At 39.7% G+C, this 20221-nt stretch overlaps 1 protein-coding gene across 1 annotated transcript in view; it reads left to right on the top strand.

Annotated features, from left to right (window-relative positions):
• GLI3 (GLI family zinc finger 3) overlaps positions 1–20221 on the top strand; it is a 278504-nt gene that overhangs the window by 2169 nt on the left and 256114 nt on the right. Inside the window, exon 2 of the mRNA XM_088797850.1 lies at positions 11366–11530. Coding sequence (XP_088653976.1) covers positions 11407–11530 — 124 coding nt within the window. The 5' untranslated portion in view covers positions 11366–11406. The remainder of the gene's footprint in view (positions 1–11365; positions 11531–20221) is intronic.

Raw genomic sequence — 20221 nt, 5'->3', positions numbered from 1 at the left:
AAGGGGAGGGTTCTTTCTGAATCTTGTTTCGTAATAAATTACCATTAGAAGTCAATATCCTCAAAGGCGTATTTTGGGGTGGGAAAAATTTGGTCCCCCTCAAAGGTATGCAGGGCAGGCCATTGTGCAAAGTCATGGGCAGTGCCATTAGTCTGACTGATATTAGTTCTGAAAAAACAAAACAAAACACTTCTGCTCTCCTTTTCCTTTCCTTCTCCCCAATTCTTTCCAGAGCACTTTTCTGGAAATTCACAATAATTCGGCTTTTCCCCCCACATGTGATTTTGTACAGAATTTGGACGAGGCCTTTTTTTTTTTTTTTGAAGACCCCTGAAATATGTGTATGCTGCTAGAAATAAATTAACTTTTAAAAAGAGTTTGAGTGTGTTGGGCATGGCTGGTGGGGTCGCCTCTACCTTGGGCAACTGAAATGATTTCATTTCAGTCTATTTAAGGTAGGAACTATTCTTCCGTTTTACGCTTTTTGTGTTGTTTGATGTCTTAGCGTATTATAGACTGAAATCTTCAAGAATTGGCCTAAAGTATTAATTTTGACTATTTATGTAATTGCTCTGTAATTTGAATAGGTGCCTTATTGATTGATTCTGGTAATTATTTCATTTAGGTTTTAAATTAAAAATTAATAATAGTCTGACAGTTTCTTAATTATATGTGTCAAGATTATTTTGAAGGAGGAAAATGCTATGTTTTAAAGTAGTGAAATATCCTCAAAATCTCCTCATTTTTCGAAAGCATAACAGTATTTCAGTTGAATATATTAAAGCAGTGGTGATAGGTCTTAACAATGTAAACTGTGTGAAGTATCTAAAGAATTTGTTTATGTTAGGAAATACTGGTCTTAAACTGGTACACAAACACTTTGGCCAGTTATAGTCAGACCTAAAACAAACATGAAATAACATTTAAATTAGTTGTAACAGCCAGCATACTTATAGAGAGAAGAGAATTTATTTTATGCTAAAAGCTATTTAATTAGAAACTCCATGCCTAAGGGTAGATCCTTTCAAGATATGTAATTCGTGAAGTTAGCCTAGGGAAGCTTTGGTTTAGCATCCTTGAATGAGTCCAACATGAGAGATGTCTTATGAAGTACTTTAAAAGGTATAGATTATATTATAATTAATAGGTTAGTAGGTCCAACTCGATGTCTACCTTTAACGTGTTTGTATTTCTTGACTGAATCCTGCTATCAACATGTTTTATTGTATGTCTGATTTGCAAAAAACTACACACACAAATGAGAAAATGAGTACTGATGAAAAATGGCTCTGTTGAGTTATTTCATTACTTATTTAATAAAAGAGTCATTAATTTATCATTTGATGCCCAAGCCTAAAGTTGAACTTTCCTTTGTTTCTAGGCCAGTTCTCTTAATTACCTGCATGCTGTAAGGGTTTCAGACTTCTGTGCATAGCTGGTTAGAATTCCTTCCTTCTTTGTAAGGTATCCTGCTCACTGAGATTCTCCTTCCCCCCTTTTTTGAGGATAGGGTTTGGGGATTTATGAAAGGAAACAATTTAATGATCATTGTTCCATGTATTCACTTATATGGACAGAAATGTACTAGGAAAAAGCAGTCTTGAAGGAAAAGTGAATCAGTGAGTCATGAAATCCTCAAGAAAACCTTGGTAATGGAATGTTAATGCTTTTGGACTATAGTAGATTATCTTAAAAGTCAGACTTTTCTTCTTTATGCAATTGTTGTAAATCCCCAGCTAAAGAATTCTTTGAAGGAGGTTTCAGTTTTGCTGGCATTCATATCCTATAGTCGGTCTGATTTGTTTTGGAAGGTTCAAGAAATTTTATGCCAATGTCTATCATGAGAGGCAATGAAAATGCTGAAGTGACTATAGAGAGAAAGTGTGTGGATTTAATTCGTTAAGCAAAAGATCCCATTCTAATAGTGACTTCACTATTGTCTTTTCATTAAAGTGTATGAGAAGATGCTACCCTTCACTTCATGTTGTCATTTTTCTAGATGAAAATTGATTTGTTCTAGTTTCAAAGCAAATGAAGGGAGACAGAATAAACAACAACAGGGCAGGGGTAGTGTTGAAAACTTTTTCAAGTACTTTCAGTGTATTTTTCATCTTTACTTTTATTTGATGGGCCTGTGAAATAGAGCTGTAGACCAGCGAAGACTTTAAATGAAATTTCACACTTTGATGATTTTTTTAAACTTTGATATATTGACAGCAAAAGGAGCTGCAAAGCTTTTATATAACTTGAGCAGTAACGCCAAGCAGCAGTCAAACGTCTCTATGCATTTGTGTTTAACTGCAGAAGAAAAACATGTCCATGGGCAGCAGAGGTTCTTATCAGCCCCCTAATCCCAGATCCCAGCAAACCTTGAGGGCATGCCTCAGATCTTGCTGAAATCACTGTAGACTCTCACAGTTTGCAGATTAAATATGCTATGTGTTCCTGGCTCCAACAACAGTTTTATGAGCTCACTAAACTTCCTGTTTTAAGATCCTTTTCTTAAGTTTTTAGGAGCTGCTAAAGGCAATGCTGTCTGGAGTATTTGTTAATTTAGAGACACTTGAGATATTTCATTCTCTTTAAAAATTGCCAAAATTATTTTTAAATCGAAGGGCTAATTACACAGGGATGAGGGAGGGAAACTGTTTGAAAGAAATTAGATGCTGAATGTGTTTGTAAATGAATTTCATTGCAGACTTTACATGGTTTCTCAATTGTTTTAAGGCACTTTTCCCCTTCCCAGCCCCTTAAAATCAGAGTTTTTCCACTTGTAATTCTAAATGCACCTTATTTTAGTGCCACATTTCTTAGCTACTCATGACCACTTTAAGGTTTTCTTTTTCCTTTTTTTTTTTTTTTTAATGTGAAAGTGTTTTTTGTTCTGTGTGTGTATATTTCAACTGGACAAAATGTCCCAGAAAATCTATGGCTCTCTAAAGAAAGTGGATGAACAAGCCATTACACAGTTAATAAGGTGGCATTGGAACATTTCAGCCCCCTCCTGAAAGGCGGTATTGTATTGAGTTCCACATCTGCATCTGTCATATCTACACTTGTGTCCTCATATATGGTGCTTTTTTGCATAAGAGTCATAATTAAAAAAGAAAATACTTACATCATCGCCCAACAGCATGTCATATAATTCCCAAGAGAACGGGAGCCAATTTTGTGCTTAAAGGTTATTCAATGAATGAAATTGTGAAAGCCCATTTGTCAAAGTGCTGCATGGTTTCTGCTAGTTTTCAAGCCCCAAATTCATTGTCTGCCCAGCCCAGCCATTAGTCATCAGTGTATTAGTGCTGCCTTCAGGCCTTGTGGCCCAGCACTTCTTCACACTATTACAGCTTTGAAAGTGTACTCTGTCGACTCGCAGAATTACTGCTCTGATTTCCGCTTGGCTGGGTCTGAGGTAAGTCCCCTCCCTACCTTCTAGCCGACTGTAATCCTTGCTTTCTTTTCAAGCTCCTTTCTAGAGATTTAGGGGAAAACTTTCTTAAGGGCCCAGTTGGCATCACACTGTGGTTTTGTTGTGGCATGCATGGTCCACACAAATCCTACCTGCAGTAAACTGGATTCATTGCTGGCCCCAAACAGCTAGTGGTTCTTTACTTTTTTTGGAGGGGAGGGTGCCTGTGTGTGTGTGTGTGAGAGAGAGAGAGAGAGAGAGAGAGAGAGAGAGAGAGAGAGAGAGGAGTATGTTTTAAACATAAGCATTTTATTGTATATTTGAGTAATTTTTATGCCACTAAATTTAATATTGGGAGTTATGAGTAGTTTTATTTATATCTCTGTCTATTGGAATACCTCCACAATGCAGTGTGACATCTTATTTGCTTATTTCCAGGTGGAAATTTTTAGCTTTACCTACTTGGACTTTTTTTGAAGATTGCATAAAATACCTAACAATATTCCAGAGTGCTTTACACGATAAACTTGATTTTTACAAAAAGAGATGGAAAACTCAGATGAACAATAACTCTCAAATTGCAGTAATGAAGGAATGAGGCATTTAACCCTAGTATTGATTTCATTTTGTGATATTTTTAAAAAGAATAATTCAGTCTCCAGAAAGTTATCTGTGTGTAGAGAGACCTCAGCCAGCAGCTTAGGAGTGAAACCTTAATGAACTAAGATGTATGGAAGCCTGAATGGAGTGGCCAGAAGAGTGTACATCTGCTGTTTTGAACTGTGGCTGTTCACATGGAATTGCACACCAGAGCAGTTCATTGGCAGGGTGTGCAGTTGGGTACCTTCTGCACTGGCAGGTTTGTACAGGATGCGGAGAGGGCTGAAAAATAAGATAACTGAAGAATTCTGTCTGTGAATAAGCAGAGTTTATAGGCTAAGTGGACTGGAAGTAATGTTATACTGAATAAGCCTTAGTTAAAAATCCTTAAATTTTGAAAAATTTGCTTTTTAAATTGCAACTGAGATTCAAGAATCACAAATTTAAAAATCGGGAGAATCAAGTATGATAAACAATACTTCACAAAATAATACGTGAAATACCTTTGGCATATCTTTAACTGATTTTAACACCCAGCAGGTATTGGTCTAATATTTGTGATGGTTTAAAAGTAAATTGCTATTCGTAGAACATGTACTGTACCTCCTTAAGCTTGATAGCATAGACAAACATGATTCTAGGAACCAAAAGTTATGTAAGTTCTGTAAGAATAATTTTTTAAATTTAGGTTTGTTTTTTCTTCTGAAAATGTGTGAAAACCTAATTCCTATAAACCTCAGTGAAAGGAGACAAGGGACACCTTTGATCATGATGCTTTTGTGATTTTTGTGGGTTTAAGTGAAATATAGTTTACATGCGCTTAGCTGATCCGTCGATTGATAACTGACTTATAGATTTCATTTCTGTCTGAAGATTGTCTCCAGCAAACCCGGTGAAAGTGGGAATGCCAGCTTGCTCCACATTTTTGTTCATTCCTTAAGGGCACCTGCTATGCAGGGGGCTTGCTGCAGAGCGTCACTCACCAAAGTACACAAGTGGCACACAAAATGTCATTTGTGATTTTAACTGTAATAGCAATGATTACTTCATGTCAAATAAGCTTTTCAGTGGTTGAAGTTCGATATATGGGTTTCTTAAAAGTTTTGATGTAGTTAATTTACTAAAACCAAATTCACTTAATCTTTGGCCAGGAATTTTTTTTTTTCTCCCTGGGAGTAATTCCATTTGAGGATTTCTGTCATGAATACTGCTTATCTGAGAGCTTCAGAAATGTAGGAAAGATTGAAAACAATAGGCTCCCAAAGACAATTTATGGCAAGTTGAATAGATAGCTGCCTTCATATTTGCAAGTAAGGCTTTAGGCTTTTCTGATTATGGGGGGGGGGGGGGGGAATCATATGTATAAGTAAAACAATTGTACATTTAAAAATACTATAGTTAAAAATTCATGAAGATTTCATTAAGAACTTACGAAGTTGAGCTAGTTTTCTCACAGAAAAGCAAGACAATGTGGATAGGGAAGGGAGAGGAAGCCTTAGAAATCTTGGAAACTGTTGGTGTGTCACAGACGTTATGTACAGCTAATTGATTTTAAGTTCAGAAAGATATTTTGAGCACAAGGAAACATCAACCACACTACAAATCTCTAAGAGGTTTACTGTAGTGCATGGTTATAGGAAAACCACTAAATGTTTTAAATTCCCTTAATTTTGCTCATTGAAAGTCAGACTACTTCTCTCTCCCAGAATTGATCACAAGTTAAAATTACCATTAGGTTTGAGCTTTTTGATTTTTTAAAAAATTCTCTTCCAAAATGATTCATTTTCTTTAGGAAGAAAGTTTCAATGATACAGAAACGTATAACTAATAGGGATTTTATCTAAATCCCTAAATCAAGAGTAGCATCTTGAAGTAGCAGCTAATATGCTAGTAATAAAATATGAGAGAAATGGCACTCTTCAGTGATACACGGAAGGCTCCTCAGAAATCTTTACACAGGCTGGTACATTTTGGATTTTTAAAACACTAACACATTAGGAAGATCATTAAACTTATAAACATACAGGCAAGTGTAAGTTAATGTAATTTCTTTGGAGGAAAGCCTATTCCACTTGAGCAATGGTTCCCTAAGCTTCAGAGAGTAATTTCTTACTTAAGGCCTAGTCACTGCTATTAAAAGCTCTGGGCTAGCTACTGGAATGCCCTTATTGGCAGTAGCTGTTTTAACCTATCAGAAACTGATCAAGTTACCACTAATCAGGCTTTTAACTTAGTTGTTTTAAATCTTTAAATACATTAAGAAAAATCAAAGAATTATTGCCCAAGTTCAGGCAACTTAAAAATAAACCAACTGGATTAGGGAAATAAATTAAGTAGTCTGCTGTTCACAAAGGATGCATTATCGGTTTATAACTGTTTCATTTCATCTTAGAGTCTTTTTATTCAAGTCAAACATTTTAAATGTTGTTTTAAGTACTGGTTCTTTCCCTTAAAATGTTTTAAGCAGGATCCTGCCTCCATGTGGATCCCGCTTCCATGTGGATCCCAGGTTTCACTACAGAGACAGATCTACAAGGAGAAAGGCTGATTTGCACGTTTCCAGAATTGTGATTTTTCATGCTCTCTATTTACGACATAAAACCGCATGGTTAAGGTTGAACTTTGGAACTCCACTGAGGGCCTCCCTCCGTGAAAGACAGTGTCTGTGCCTCACCCACTCACAACACCTGAATCTACTTAGGGCAGCTTATAAAGAAAGTATTTGGAGGCTAGGTTAATGGACGATGAGTTACAAGTTTTGTGAGCCAAACACACCCGTTGGTTTCCTGAAGACTTCAGGTGTTCCTCATGTTTCATTGTAGTGCGATACACAGGGGTGTAGCATTGCAAAGAACCTGGAAAGTTGTACCTCCGGATTCAGCTGATAAAACCGCAGTGCGAATGAAAGCAGGGCTGCCACCGACAACTGTGCTGGAAATGCTGCCGGGCCCTAATTAGAATATCCCCATGGAGCAGGTAACCAGCGTGATGAAAGTGATAAGGGGCGCAGCTTTCGCCAGAGGCCCTGCGGGGCTCCGATTGTGCTGCCGGGTTTTGCATCCTGGAAGACGCTGCGGGAATGCGGATGGGAGCGGGGCTGGAAGCGCCCCCGCGGCTCCGACACCCGGTGGTTTCAGAGGAACCGGACTCGTGCTCGCTCCGGCGCGGGTCGCGGGCTGGAGCTGCCGCCCCGGCCTGTCCGCAGCTGGGAAAGGAGCAGGGATGCGGCGGCGCGGCTCGGACGCCCAGCTCGACCGCGACGCCCACAGCCAGAGGGGCAGGCCGCTGGGGCTGGGCGGTGTTCTGGTTGTGGAGATGTGGACACTGGAACCTGAGGGAAGGCACGTGCAAGGGGCCCGGCGTGGATGGGCAGGCTAGCGATCTCAGATTAAACAACCCAGCCCCACAGCCTACGAGAAGCCGCGTTTCCAATTAACTTTGCAAAGATAAAAGTTTTCGTTTGGGTTTTTTCATTGCATCACTGGGGGCGACTCTAAGGAGAGGACCACGTGAGGCTTTTTGTGTGAAAGTGCTGTTTCCAATGTAGGTCCATCGAAGAATTCTCGAATTTGGTAAATGTTGCTCCTTTTGTTGACTTGCAAGTGAGGGCGCGCACTACAGCATCACCTGGTCAGTGTCTCCAGGAAGCTATCACTGCCTTCTTTTGCAGGAGGTTGGAGCAAGGTCAGATTTATAATTTAGACAGAAAGGACCCACCTGCAGGCAGGTTGCTAATAGGAGAGGGATTAGGTTTAAAATAGGGTCTGGAATTCATTGTGCCATGGATTTAGGCCCCGGGGAAATTGCAAAAGGTTCAGGGAAAGTTGGGGGGTGGGGAAGAGAAGCCATGACTGCTTTCAGGAAGGAATAATCTTTACCCTTCCGGTTACCTGTTAGACTAGGCATTAGCAGGCATACACTATTAGCCCAGTTTTTCATGGTTGCCCGTTTTTTTCCCCGCTCTCTCTTATGCTCAAGCTGCTGGAGACTCAAGCATCAACTACAGTTTTTTTTTTTTTTTCCATAAGCATAAAAAGTTAAGGAGTATGCCAGCATATCTTGCTCATAATGTTGCAGTGGTGAAAGGGACTGAAGAAGTGTGGAGTTGTAAGAAAGGAAACATGGTGGAGAAAAAGTCTCATTTCATTCACATGTAAAAACCTGATGTTTTCCTCAGAAATATCTTTGAAGTGAAGCAAAATCAAAGTTTTCCTTGATAGTTATGTTCTAAATAAATTGTACTTTATTGTTTAGGAAATCTCAGGTTTTAGAAGTAGTACTGTGGGCTACTGTCCCAATTATGTATGTTTTAGGCTTCCATCAGGAGTTTTTACTGGTCACTTCTATACCTCAGGCTTTTTTGTATCAACTCAGGACTGAGTTTCACAACTTAGCTTAATATTCTGTGAAGAAACCACCACCACAGCTAGCAGCAGACTCTTTTTTGCTCACTAACTCTTGGTACATAGTGTTGATGAGGTGTGAGAGTCTAGAATGTTAAAACTTTCTCCTTTGTAACTGACAGGGACAAAGTTGTGTTTTTATCAGTAAAATAAGCTGATATAATTTATAGGGATATACAGGAACCAGATGTCTGCCTTGGCAAGTTGCCATTTTTATAGCCCTGTTCCAAGCACAAGCCACACTTTAAAATAATTAGTTACTTACTAATGAGATCCAAAAATAAGTTGTCAAAATAGGAGAAGGAGGTAGACTCTTGAGTGACCAAGGACCTATTTTTTAAAAATCCATTTCAAATGGGGGGGTGAGCATACAACCATTAATTAGTGCATTAGTGCAATTTCAGTCAGTGCCTGGGGCTTTCCCTCTTTTAATGTGAGCCTCTCACTGTGGTGATGAGTATTTGGAGAGTATGTTGCTTTGTTAAAATGAAGCCCTTTGCTTGGGGGAAAAGCCAGCAACTCCACAAAAACTAAGTTTGTCAAGGAACTTGGGTCATTTGTCTCCTTACTACTGTTAATTAGCTCTGTCTACTAAGGAAGAGATGGACTTCTTACCAGGAATCCCATCTCTTCCTGGGTTTTTCTGGTCCATTGGCTTGCTTTAACTTAGTAAATTCCATTCAAGTTCAACCAATAAAACTATGTGTTTTGAGGTAAACAATTATAGTAAATGCCTATTTATCCAAAATGGTTGCAAATGGAGTGTTTTAATTAACTAAATATTCCTGTTAATTTTTTTTGTTTTTATGTAATTTGCCAGCTTTCAAAGAAACACTGGATATAAAAGATATGTAACTAGACCAGTGGTGATTAAGATTCAAGACACTATAGAACCATCTGGATCATGGGCTCCTCACTGGATCCGTTATTTACTCAGTACACATTCTTAGGGGTATGAGGTGCTGAGAAGATAGCCAAGAGCTTGTCCTGAAGGAGCTTCCTGTCTGGAGAGGGGATGGACTCTCAGCAAAGATTCCAGACATGATGGGTGCTGGGCTCATGCAGACTCTTGGAATTCAGTTGGGGTGCAGTTCATTGGTTCATCTAGTCAGCCAAGACTTAAGTGGGTACCTAGTGCAGTGGGTTCATAACAGTGAATAGAAACGTGCAGAACAGGTGTCTGCAAGCTTTAGTGAGCCTGGTAATCACTAGTGCTGGTTACAGTTCAGGTTCCCTGGTGCCACCCTCCATCAGGGCTTGGACCCATAGATCTGATGTTTCATAGGCACTGTAGCTGACTCATTCAGGTGGCTGTTGTACTACTCAGAAACAACTCTGTACATGGGGACAGATTGTTCTTGTGGAATACTATAAAGATATTTCAATCAATTTTGGAGGAGTGTTCAGAAAAATTAAAGAGTCATTCTGAGACTCAGATTGTTAGAGCTAGAAGGGGCTGCTGAACATTTTTCCGTCAAGGGTTCTCTATATGGATTCATGGAAAAGCTTGGAGGGCCTGTGTCCCCTCAAAAATTAAATGTACACTTTTGTGTTTAAGGGTATTTTTCTGGGGAGAGGATCCATAACTCCATAACTTTTGACATATTTTTAAAGAGGATTGTACCCCTTCCCCCCAAGGTTAAGTCCCGCTGTGTACTTCTGTCATGTGACAGATGAGAAAATTGAGGCACTGAGGTGCTTCTTGTTTTCGTTTTTATTCCAGAAAAGCTGTTCTTAAATAACTTGTGCATTTTACAGTGAATGGCACTGGATCATCAAGGAAAAGAAATGGGAGTTAGTGGGAAAGCTGGTTACAGTGACACATGGCCTCTGGGTATTAAGCTTTTCTACTTACTTGAATTCCAGATTTGCAGCTCCCTTGCAAAGTTAAGGATGACTAAAAATATTTTATCTGGTATTTTAACTCTTCTACTCATTTTATTTCACTAATCTTTGTTTTGATTGAACACGGTGGTGGTGTCTGCTAAATGTAGAAAAGAAACAGACTGACTTGACTGAAGAAATGCTCACTGTGAGTGTTGCAATCTAGATAGCTTGAAGAAAACATTCCAGAGAGGGTACTTGTCATCCATCTATTCTTTGTAGGTGTAGATCATGACTGCAAAAAAAGAACATGAACCAAATTGAGTGAAAATTGATGAATGATAAGTTAGGGCAATTATCACATGAATGAAGCCAGTGAAAGACTGACTAGCTGAATTTGCCCTTAGCTCAGTTTTAGTTTCTTTAGTGGTTCCAGTTCTTGCTGTTGGCAGTCTTTTGACCTTTTCTGTGGGATCCAGAGTGTGTTGTTTTAAAAATGTAACTCAAATGACTTGAAATGGTCTTATGTTTTAAGAAAGCTTAAAGATTATGGTTTAGCTGAATGAATTAGGATTAAGAGGCATATTGCAATTCAGATATCTTAAGTGAGGGGAAGCAAAAATCGCTGGCTTCTTGGCCAGAATTATCCTCTGATTCAGAACTTTGTGCGGGGCTTGGATTTGAGAAGTTGTTGTGTGCCCTTTAAAACATCTCATTAATGAAAAACGTCCCCCTGCTTGGAAAGTTGTCCTAATGCCTCTTCCTATAAAGTTGGCCACCTGAAGACACATGTTGTAGATGTGGCTTGAAAGAGTAATGTGAGTGACACTTGGGTTTCACTCTATAAACAGCTGAAAATTGAGATAGACTATTTAATAACAAATGCCCAGTAGTAATTAGGAAAGGGTCTTGCCCTCTGTTCTCCTTTTGCACCTGCAGACAGAACTTGACTGGTTTGTTAATAGAACTTTGAGGCATTTTTGCAACAAAACATGTAGGGAAGTCTCTTCCAGATTTTGAATTTGCTAAAGCTATAGGCACCTCCTCAGGTGACAGGTGAAGTGGGCTTTTGAGTGGCAGTTTTTTGCACCCTTACTTGAAGTTGATGATTTGCTGTTGTTTAATGTAGGTGTTCCTGGTAGCAGAGAGTTGAAGTAATGAGAAGCCATCATGGAGGCCCAGTCCCACAGCTCCACGACCACTGAGAAGAAAAAAGTTGAGAATTCTGTAGTGAAATGCTCCACTCGAACAGATGTCAGCGAGAAAGCCGTGGCCTCCAGCACCACTTCCAATGGTGAGCCGCAAGGGGGACCAGCAGCCAAGTCCACAGTCATTTTTATGTTCTCTGCATTCCTTGTGAATTGAGCATTTGCACCTGGACCAGTGTTTGCTCTATGAGAGGCTAAAGAAAGCAAATGGGTGTGGAGAGTGGGGGGTGCAGGATAGGCAGGCTTTCGTGATCTCTATTTTGGTACCAGAATGACACGTTTTCTTCCAAATTTTCTAATTTGAGATATAAAGGTGATAGGTTATTTATTATGTAAAGTTCTGTTTTGGCAAATCATTTTGATTAGCCTGGCAGGAGTCCAGAATACTTTGCCTTTCATGTGGAAAAGGTACACTGGTAGAAATAATTAGTTATTAGTTATTACAAAAGACACAAAAGTTGCTTTGTCAAAATTAGTGAGAGGCTCCCTCTACCCCCAACTCTAAGTGGTCCATTTTAAAGGATTTTAGAAGTTGTTAATGGTTGAGCCTCAAGGTAGCACCAGTATCTGAAATAGAGTTTTTGCTCTTGGCTTGTAAAAATTTTCCTAATTGTTTTCAGAGATAACATAGTCACTGTTTCTATATGCTATATTAATATTTTAAGTCAAGTGTTGAGAGGTATTTCAGTTCTGGCATGGAGCACTGAAAATGAATTCCAGAGCCCCTTCTGGAAACAACAGGCTGAAGAGATGAGTGGTACCCTTCACTTCCTTCCCTGCTTCCTTACTCCCGTAGGTAGGCCGTTAATGCTATTGCTATTTGTAGAGTCTGTAGCCACCCTGGCTTCCCTGAGTTGCGTCCCACTTCTCCACACCCCTGGCTGGCCATCTGCCTGCTCTTAGACACAGCATATCTGGGCACACTTGATTGGCATGGGCCAACATGCTGCCCTACTTGTGGGCTTATATCTTATTTATTCCAAGAAAGATTTTACTAGGCTGATTACAATTTTGTACATACTATTGGAGAGTCAGAATCTGCTTTGGACGGTAACTGCAGCCCAGAACCTTAGAGTAAGGGTAGAAATCTAGTAAAACAGCTGCACCTTCCTGTCCTGATTGTAGCACTGTCTGAGCTGGCGCTCTGAGGAGCCTGCCCTGCTCGCCCTGCTCATCCTGCTCGTCCTCAGCTATGGTGAGGTGCCCTCCTGATTGGATGTCACCAGTGGGCATTGCTGGCTTGACTGGCGGAGGGGCTTGTGTTAAACCTGCTGGCTAGTGAGTCCCATTTTGGATTGATCCTTAGGGAGATATGTCTGTGTTAAAATAATGAACTTACTTTACATAGGTCTGAAAATGTATCTATATTTCTTCCTTTGTTTGTGGTATTTCAAGTCAGGACTGGAGTCTGTTGTAATTGAACCCCATATTTGCATTCCTCCAGTGTGGTTATAGGAGGCATCATTTCTCCTTTAAAATAAAAAATCATGTGACCCTTGTTTATTTTTCCAGGAATTTGAAAAAATTAGACCAATTTGTTATTTCAGAAGTAGAATCAGTCCAAACAGTGTTGGTTATCTGGTAATTTCAATAGTAATTTTGTAGGAATAAACACTTTCTGTGTATTATGCTTAATGAAACATCAACTTTTGGTATCTTGATAGCTTGCGTGTGCAAGTGTGTGTGAAGACGGATGAGAATGAGTGTGAGTGGGTGGCAGGTGATGCTGTGCTGTGGGAGCCTCTGCATGTGTCCTTCCTGTCAGCAGGGTGCCAGTGGTCAGTACTCTGGGAGGTGATGCTTTTGCCCCCGCCCCACACAGACCCGTGCTGGGGAGGGTTCCTGGCAGCCGCAGTGGTCTTCCATCGCTCTCTGACCAGTGGTTGCTCTTGTGGACCCATTTAGGCTGACTAGGAACTGAAATAACCTAAGCAGCCCCATGGCGGCCAGCAAGCCCCTCAAGCATGTTAGCCTTAGAAGGAGCAGCATGATGGACAAAGCTAGTCCAATAGTCTGAAACGATCATAGAACTGATTCCTAAACCAAACTCCCCTGGCTCCCCACCCTGCTCAGCCTCTGCCCTCCTAAGTGGGTGGAAAAACCCACCCCTTTGGGGGCAAAGACTCATGAGCCAGGTTTGCAGGGCACATGCATGATTGATTGCTGTCCTAGAAATCTTAGGTACTCTAGCCATTTTTCCAGTGTACCTCTTTCTTCTAAGGAATGTACTGCTTTTCATTTTGGGATAAAATAAAGACCCAACCAAATGAAATAAAAATGGAAGTGGTGTTTTTAAACATGATTGCAAACCTACTGGAAGATTCCAGGAAAACCAGCAAACAAATTGACAGGAAAAGTAAAACAAAGGACTATAAACCTCTTTCTTGGTGATTGCTTTACCTAAGCAGTGCTGGTAACTGTAATGCCTTTGAAACAGTCCTCTCTGTAGGTTTCATGTAACTACGGTAGTTCAGAGTCTCTTTACAGCTCCAGCATTATGGTCAGGGGATGGTATGGCCCACCTCATCTTTGTTCTGCAAGCTCCTACCTGGTTACACACACTCCTCTGCACTCAGAAGTGGTCACAGAGCTCATCTGTGGCCCATCTGAGTTTCAGAGCTCATGGGTCGGGGCTCAAAGGTTGGCACACTGTGTGCTGGCTGATGGCTGCCACTGCTGTGGTCCATCTATCTGTAATGTCACTGTCTCCCTTTCTCTTATTTCTACAAACATTTCAGAAGTGCTTGGACACCTACACTGAAGCTATTCACCAAAAGGAAATTAAAATCATTTGGAACCTACAGTAGGTAGTACTGGTTGCTACTCTTTCCAGTGGACTCTAGGTCTCCTTTACAGAGTTCTGAAATTCAGGGATTTGTAAATGAACAATTGAAAATGAGTTCAGCACCAAGAACCAAACGGATGTAATATAGACATTATCTCTCCCATCCAAAATTTCATGGTTAAAATAAAACAAAAAAAATGTTTTGTTACTGGCGCTGTGTTAGGTTGACTTAATTATCTTTTCCAGCCATGATATGCTGCAGTTTGTTCCTGACGTTGAGCCTTCCAGCCAAACCCTGCACATTCCACTGCGTGTCCTTACAGATCTGTTTCCTTGCTTTTCTCAGCTGAGTATCTACTCCTAGAATAACATTCGTATAGAGTTTTGTCTAAACACACATACACACAACCAAAATGTATGGTTCCAAAACCTTGAACAGCCTTTTAAGTAAGCATTTGCCTCTTCACACTGAAATTTAAAATAACACAAATGAAAAACTGTGTTCTAAATCTTGTATGGTAAAAAAGACAAGGCAAATTAGATTTTTGTAACGTTTAAGAACCTATACCAACATAGAAAGCATTCTGTACTCAGGAACCACAATGTGTGTTTCATGTGCCGTCGTTAGGTTTTAGGCTTTAGTGTTATTTATTAAGCATAAATGACATTTAGTTTTCTGAATGTCTAAGTATGATTGTGATTATTTTGGAATCTAATGTGTCTTCCACAGATAAAGTGTACACTCAGATATTAAGTGTCATTTTTTACTTAAGAATCTGTAAATCTGGTAATATGCTTAATATTGTAAGTAAAACGCCTTACTCTGTTTCTGGTACAAATTTTTAAGCTACATGTTGTGCCTTGTAAATAATAAAAGTTTTTAAATCTAGATCTTTCAACATTCTCATCCTATAAAATTTCCTTCGATGACTTGCAAATACTGACTTTTCAGTTTGAAGTGTTTTGTTTCATTTTTTGGCCTATGAATTAAAAAAAATTTTTTTTTTAAGGAGAAATCTGATATTTCTTATTAACCTACTACTCTGCTTTAAAAAAGAAAGGAACTAATGATAAATGTAGGTAGGCCATGGTCTTGTGATCTTTTAGCATATCTAATAATTATTGGGAACATAACCTTACAGTGGTAGAAAGCTGAAATGATTATGCTAATGGTGATGCAGTAGTATTCAAAGTTGATAGATTAATATCAGAGAGGAGGTTCCCTGATCACTTTGATCTTTCAAAAAAGAAGGGTTTAGAAAACTCTGCTTAAAAAACATTCTTTGGGGTTTTTAAGCGGAAAGTGGCATATATGGATGGTCTGCAAATACGTAAGGAGATACTTTTTTGTCCTTGAACTTTTGGTTACTTCTTGCCTTGCGATTTGTCTTTAAACTGTCCAGTATGTAGGTGTTAATTGTGATATCTGTTGCTCTCCTGGCTGGCTATAAGATGGCCCCATTGGTGCAGTTCACACAATATAGGCAGTAGGTTGTCAGTTTTTGGTTTCTTGTCCCTTTAGATGCTCAACAGCTTTTTTCTTGGCCGTATCTCATTTCCTGGCACGTGACAGTTGGATGAAAAGGCCTGTCAGCTAAAATAGATTTACGTTTAGGATGGTGATTAGCAGCACCCATAGGCTTTGGGACCTGAAAGTTTGGATTGAGTTCCAGCAACACCAAGGGTGGGCAGATTAGCTTCTCACAGTCTGTTTCTTCATCTGTTTACCAAGATAATAACTAGACCCACTTCGCAGGATCTCCGGGGGGATGAAGTGGGGCCATGCCTGTATCATTCCAAAGGCACTGCACATAATAAAAGCTCCGCAAACATCAGCCACTGTCATTAGAACAAATCGTCTGGATGAGTACATGTTACGAATCCAAACAAAAGGGTTATGTTTTCTTGAAAATACATGTAGGTTTTTTTTTTGAAATTAAGGGAAAAATGTTTGGCAAAAGTAATTTTTAATTTGTAGAACTCTCTCTGAAAAATAGTTCAAGATGTTTTACAAATCTCAAATGTGGCCAAGTTTGTACATCTTAAAGAAGCATGAATCAAAAAAACTTTTCCGTACCTACCTTTGGAATGCCTTCTTAAGGCAGAAAATAGGGAAGATAATTTTGAGAGAATTTATTTTGATTTATTTAACCTTGGAAACTAACCTTGATTGTATGTCTTAGCAATAGAATCAGCATATGCATGTCCTTTGATTCTTTTTCTGGGGTGAACTGTTTCCTTTCAGGTCAGTGATGCCCATTTATAGGGTGGTTTGTACTGGATTAGAATTAGATTTTATTCTTTTTAAAAGAGATTTCATGTTTTTAAATGAATTAACTAATGATGAATAATAATCTGATTGTCCTAAGAAGCCTGGCTCTCCTGAGCTCCCAACTCACGTGTCCCTGAACCTTGGCAACTTCTGTATTCTGACTTTGGCTGAGTATATCGCCTTTCCTGCAGTCACCCAGGCTTGAAACCGCACTGTCACCTTTGACCCCCCCCTTATACTTCCAATGTACAAACCAGTTTTGAGGTCCTAGTAGATTTTCCTCTGTAATTATTCACCCACGTGTCCCTTTAGGCCAGGCTACTGCACTGTAGTATTTAAAACCTCACTACCTCATGCCTACACAACTAAAGCAACTTCTGTCCAGTCACCTTGCCTTTGGTCTCTCCTCTTGTTCGTGGAACTTGCTGCTGCCAAATTAATCTTTTTAGTGTTCTGCTTATGCCACACCTCTACTCTAGAACTTTCAGTGATTCCCAGCTACTTATAGAAAGCGGTCAGAGTCCTTTGCTTAATATTTAGATAGCTTCCAAAATCTGACCCCAGTCTGACTGTCCAGTTTGATATGCTACCACCTTACAGTCCCATCTATAACCTGTGCGTTAGCTAAGTTGAAGGGCTGTTTGTCTTCATTTATATTCCTGCATAGAAGAAGTGTTTTTCCTACCATCAGTGCATATTTAAGGTATTCTCAAATGTGACTATGTCCTTAGTCTTTTACTCCATGTAATCTTGTGTCCTTTTCGAAATTACCTAATAACACTTGACTTTTTTTGTATTTCATTTTTATTATATTAATTAATAGACTATTTTAGATCTACAGAAAAATTGAGCAGAAAGTACAGAGTTCCTAATACTCCTCTCTCCAACCCTATGGTTTTCTCTATTATGTTTTGCATTAGTTTGTGTTAGTGCAGTATGTTCATTACAGTTGATGAACTAACATTGATACACTGTTATTGACTTAAGTTCATAGTTTTCATTAGGGTTCATGCCTTGTGTTGTAAATGCCGTGGATGTGACAGATGTATAATGTCATGTAGCTACCTTTACATTATATAGAATAGTTTCACTGCCCTAATTGTTCATCCCTCTCTCTCCCATAATACTTAATTTTTACATTTTAGTTAGTACTTTTTGAGTGTAGCACCTGGTTTGTCTTTCACCCACACCCCTCCCGCCCTCCATTCCATGTTTTGTGCTGAGAGCACCTCAGCAGATACTGAGTAAGCCTGTACAGTGCACAGGCCTGCCAGAAGCTGACTCGGCTCAGGGCCAGGGACACCTGCAGCACAGCAGTAGTGTTGATACCAGCGTTTGAACCCTAGCTCTACCACTCAATTGCTGTGTGGTCTTGGGCTAACTACTTAACATCTCTGAGGCTGGTACAGTGATTACCCAAATGTTAGCTATTATTAGTAATAGTAATAACCTCTACTGGATATAAATTGGCAGGATTTAATTCACTGATATGGTTCATCTCCTTTCAGTACAACATCATTTTTAATAATCTATGGATAGTTAAGCTGTATCTGATTGAGAGAAGTGGAGGGGTTGGCTAACAGAAAATCCTTAAAATGTGGTGGTCATCACAATGTAGTCTAAGAGGCAAATAGTTAACAGGAGCTGGGATTAGGAAACAGTACCTCAAATCACTGGTCCTGAAATTGCCACCAGTTTGGATTTAACAGTTCAGATGCTGTTAGGGTGTACTTTTCTTTCATAAATACTCATTGAAGTTTCGGGATGAAATCGGTACTCCTGTGTGCTAATGCATTTCCCTGAGGGCTCCTTTTTTCTCTTGTATATAGCTATTGGATTTCTCCTCTAGAAGAACACTTCTTGGGTGCTCAGAGAAATCTGGAATAACTATCAACCCCATCTTGCCATAGTTTCCCAAACTTGGGCGTAAAAAGAAGCCACAGCATGATGTGTTCTGCTTGTGGAAAGTTCCTGGGTTGCCCTTGATTGCTTGTAATCATGTGATATGGGTAGTTCACATTTCCAGAAACACACTGGTCAGGCTCAGAAATAGCAACTTGGGGGCAACCTTGGGAGACTTTCCCTGCCTTGAGAGGGAAAGCTTGGGGGCAAAATGGTGCTTGTTGGGAGGACAGTCTCCCTTTGGGGAGGTAGGTAGCTGCTGGTCTACCATCCTGCACCACTTTGAGCCCAAAGGTGGAGGGAGGGCTTACTTTTCCAAGTAGTTCCCACCTGGAATGCCAGGCTCAGCACTGGCAACCATGAGGGTCACAGACATAGAAGGAAGTGGTGTGACAGTGAAAGCAAAAACCTTCTTGTTATCTTGTTTACAGGGAAACCTTTCCAAATATATCAGCTGTAGTTTTTATTTATTTAAAAAAAATTACATACAACATAATTCACTCTTTTTGGTGTACAGTTCTATGAGTTTTGACAGATCCATAAAGTCATGTAACTACCACTACAATCAGAGTAGTTCCAGCACCCCCAAAATTTCAACAAATACTTATTTTTTTAAAAACTCAGTGTAGTAATACCTACAGTATGTGTCACCAGGAATAATAGACAGCATTTGGACTGCATTATCTGTTTGACATTATGTTTATTTTGTGTGTTTTTTTAAATCCATGGTTTTTTTAGGCCCCATTTTATCTTCCTATTTAAGTAATTTTTGTTGAAATGGTAGTAGGACAAAAATGTACTTGAAAACTGCCCAGAAGTATATAACTTAATGTCTCTGTCAGTCTGAGTCTTTTTTGTGTGTCCAATCAAGGTATTGTTTCCATTTAGTCCAATTTAAAATGCCGTTTTATACTTAAAACTACGGGGCAGCCATATTAATGAGGACTTGTGTTGTTTTGCTACTATGAATTAATTGCACAAGAAGGTTAGAATCAGAACATTTAATGCAGCTCTAACCTAGAGGAAAAATATCAAAGGCTTTAAGTCTCCCTTTCTTTCTTTGTTTCTTTCTCTCTCTCTCTCCCTCCCTCCCTCCCTCCCTCCCTCCCTCCCTCCCTCCCTCCCTCTTCTTTCCCCCTTTACTTTTATAGACAGGACTTCATCTCAGGTAGGAGAAATTTTTATATAAATGTTATACCCAGTCTGACTTAGGCTGCTGTTCTTCCTTTCTCGCTTTTCCCCCCTTTCTTTGACTCTTCTCTCTTCTCAGTCTCTTTTTTCTTCCCCCCACCCCCTTAGTGGTAGAAAGTTGAGTTCCATCCCAATTATTAAATCTTAGGAGACCATTCCCACATGGTTCCGTAAATGGTAGCTTCATCCCGCGTTCTTTCATCTCTTTCCCTGCTCTCTGGCTTGACAGTTGAAAAGGTCTGACTGTGCCACACAATGGTTTGATTGGTTTCTCTGGGGGAGACTTTCCCTGCCTCATCATTCGCCAGGCAGGTGGACCACAAAGTCTCTTGATTCTTTTGTTGCCTCTCAAAGTCCGAGGTCTTTGACTGAATAAATCCGCCGTCATGGGATAATTTGCTAAAAGGAGACTGAAAGATGTGAGAGAAAAGCCTGTGACTTGGGTGCTGCATTAATGAAATAACAGGGCCTTGGAGTTTGCAATTGAAAAATCACCAGGAATGCAATGGGTGGAGCTGGGGTCTTTTATTTCCCATAATAAACTTTTAGTTCTATCATTTAAAGCATGTGCATCCCTTTGCTCCTGGCTGGCCCGAGTGTGTTTGCATTTGTACCAATGTTTAAGGG

This window comes from Rhinolophus sinicus, chromosome 4, assembly GCF_057876585.1.
Source record: "Rhinolophus sinicus isolate RSI-liver-muscle chromosome 4, RSI-T2T, whole genome shotgun sequence".
Classification (NCBI taxonomy): domain Eukaryota; kingdom Metazoa; phylum Chordata; class Mammalia; order Chiroptera; family Rhinolophidae; genus Rhinolophus; species Rhinolophus sinicus.
The sequence above is the reverse complement of the archived record's forward strand: the minus strand, read 5'-3'. Positions and strand labels throughout refer to the sequence as shown.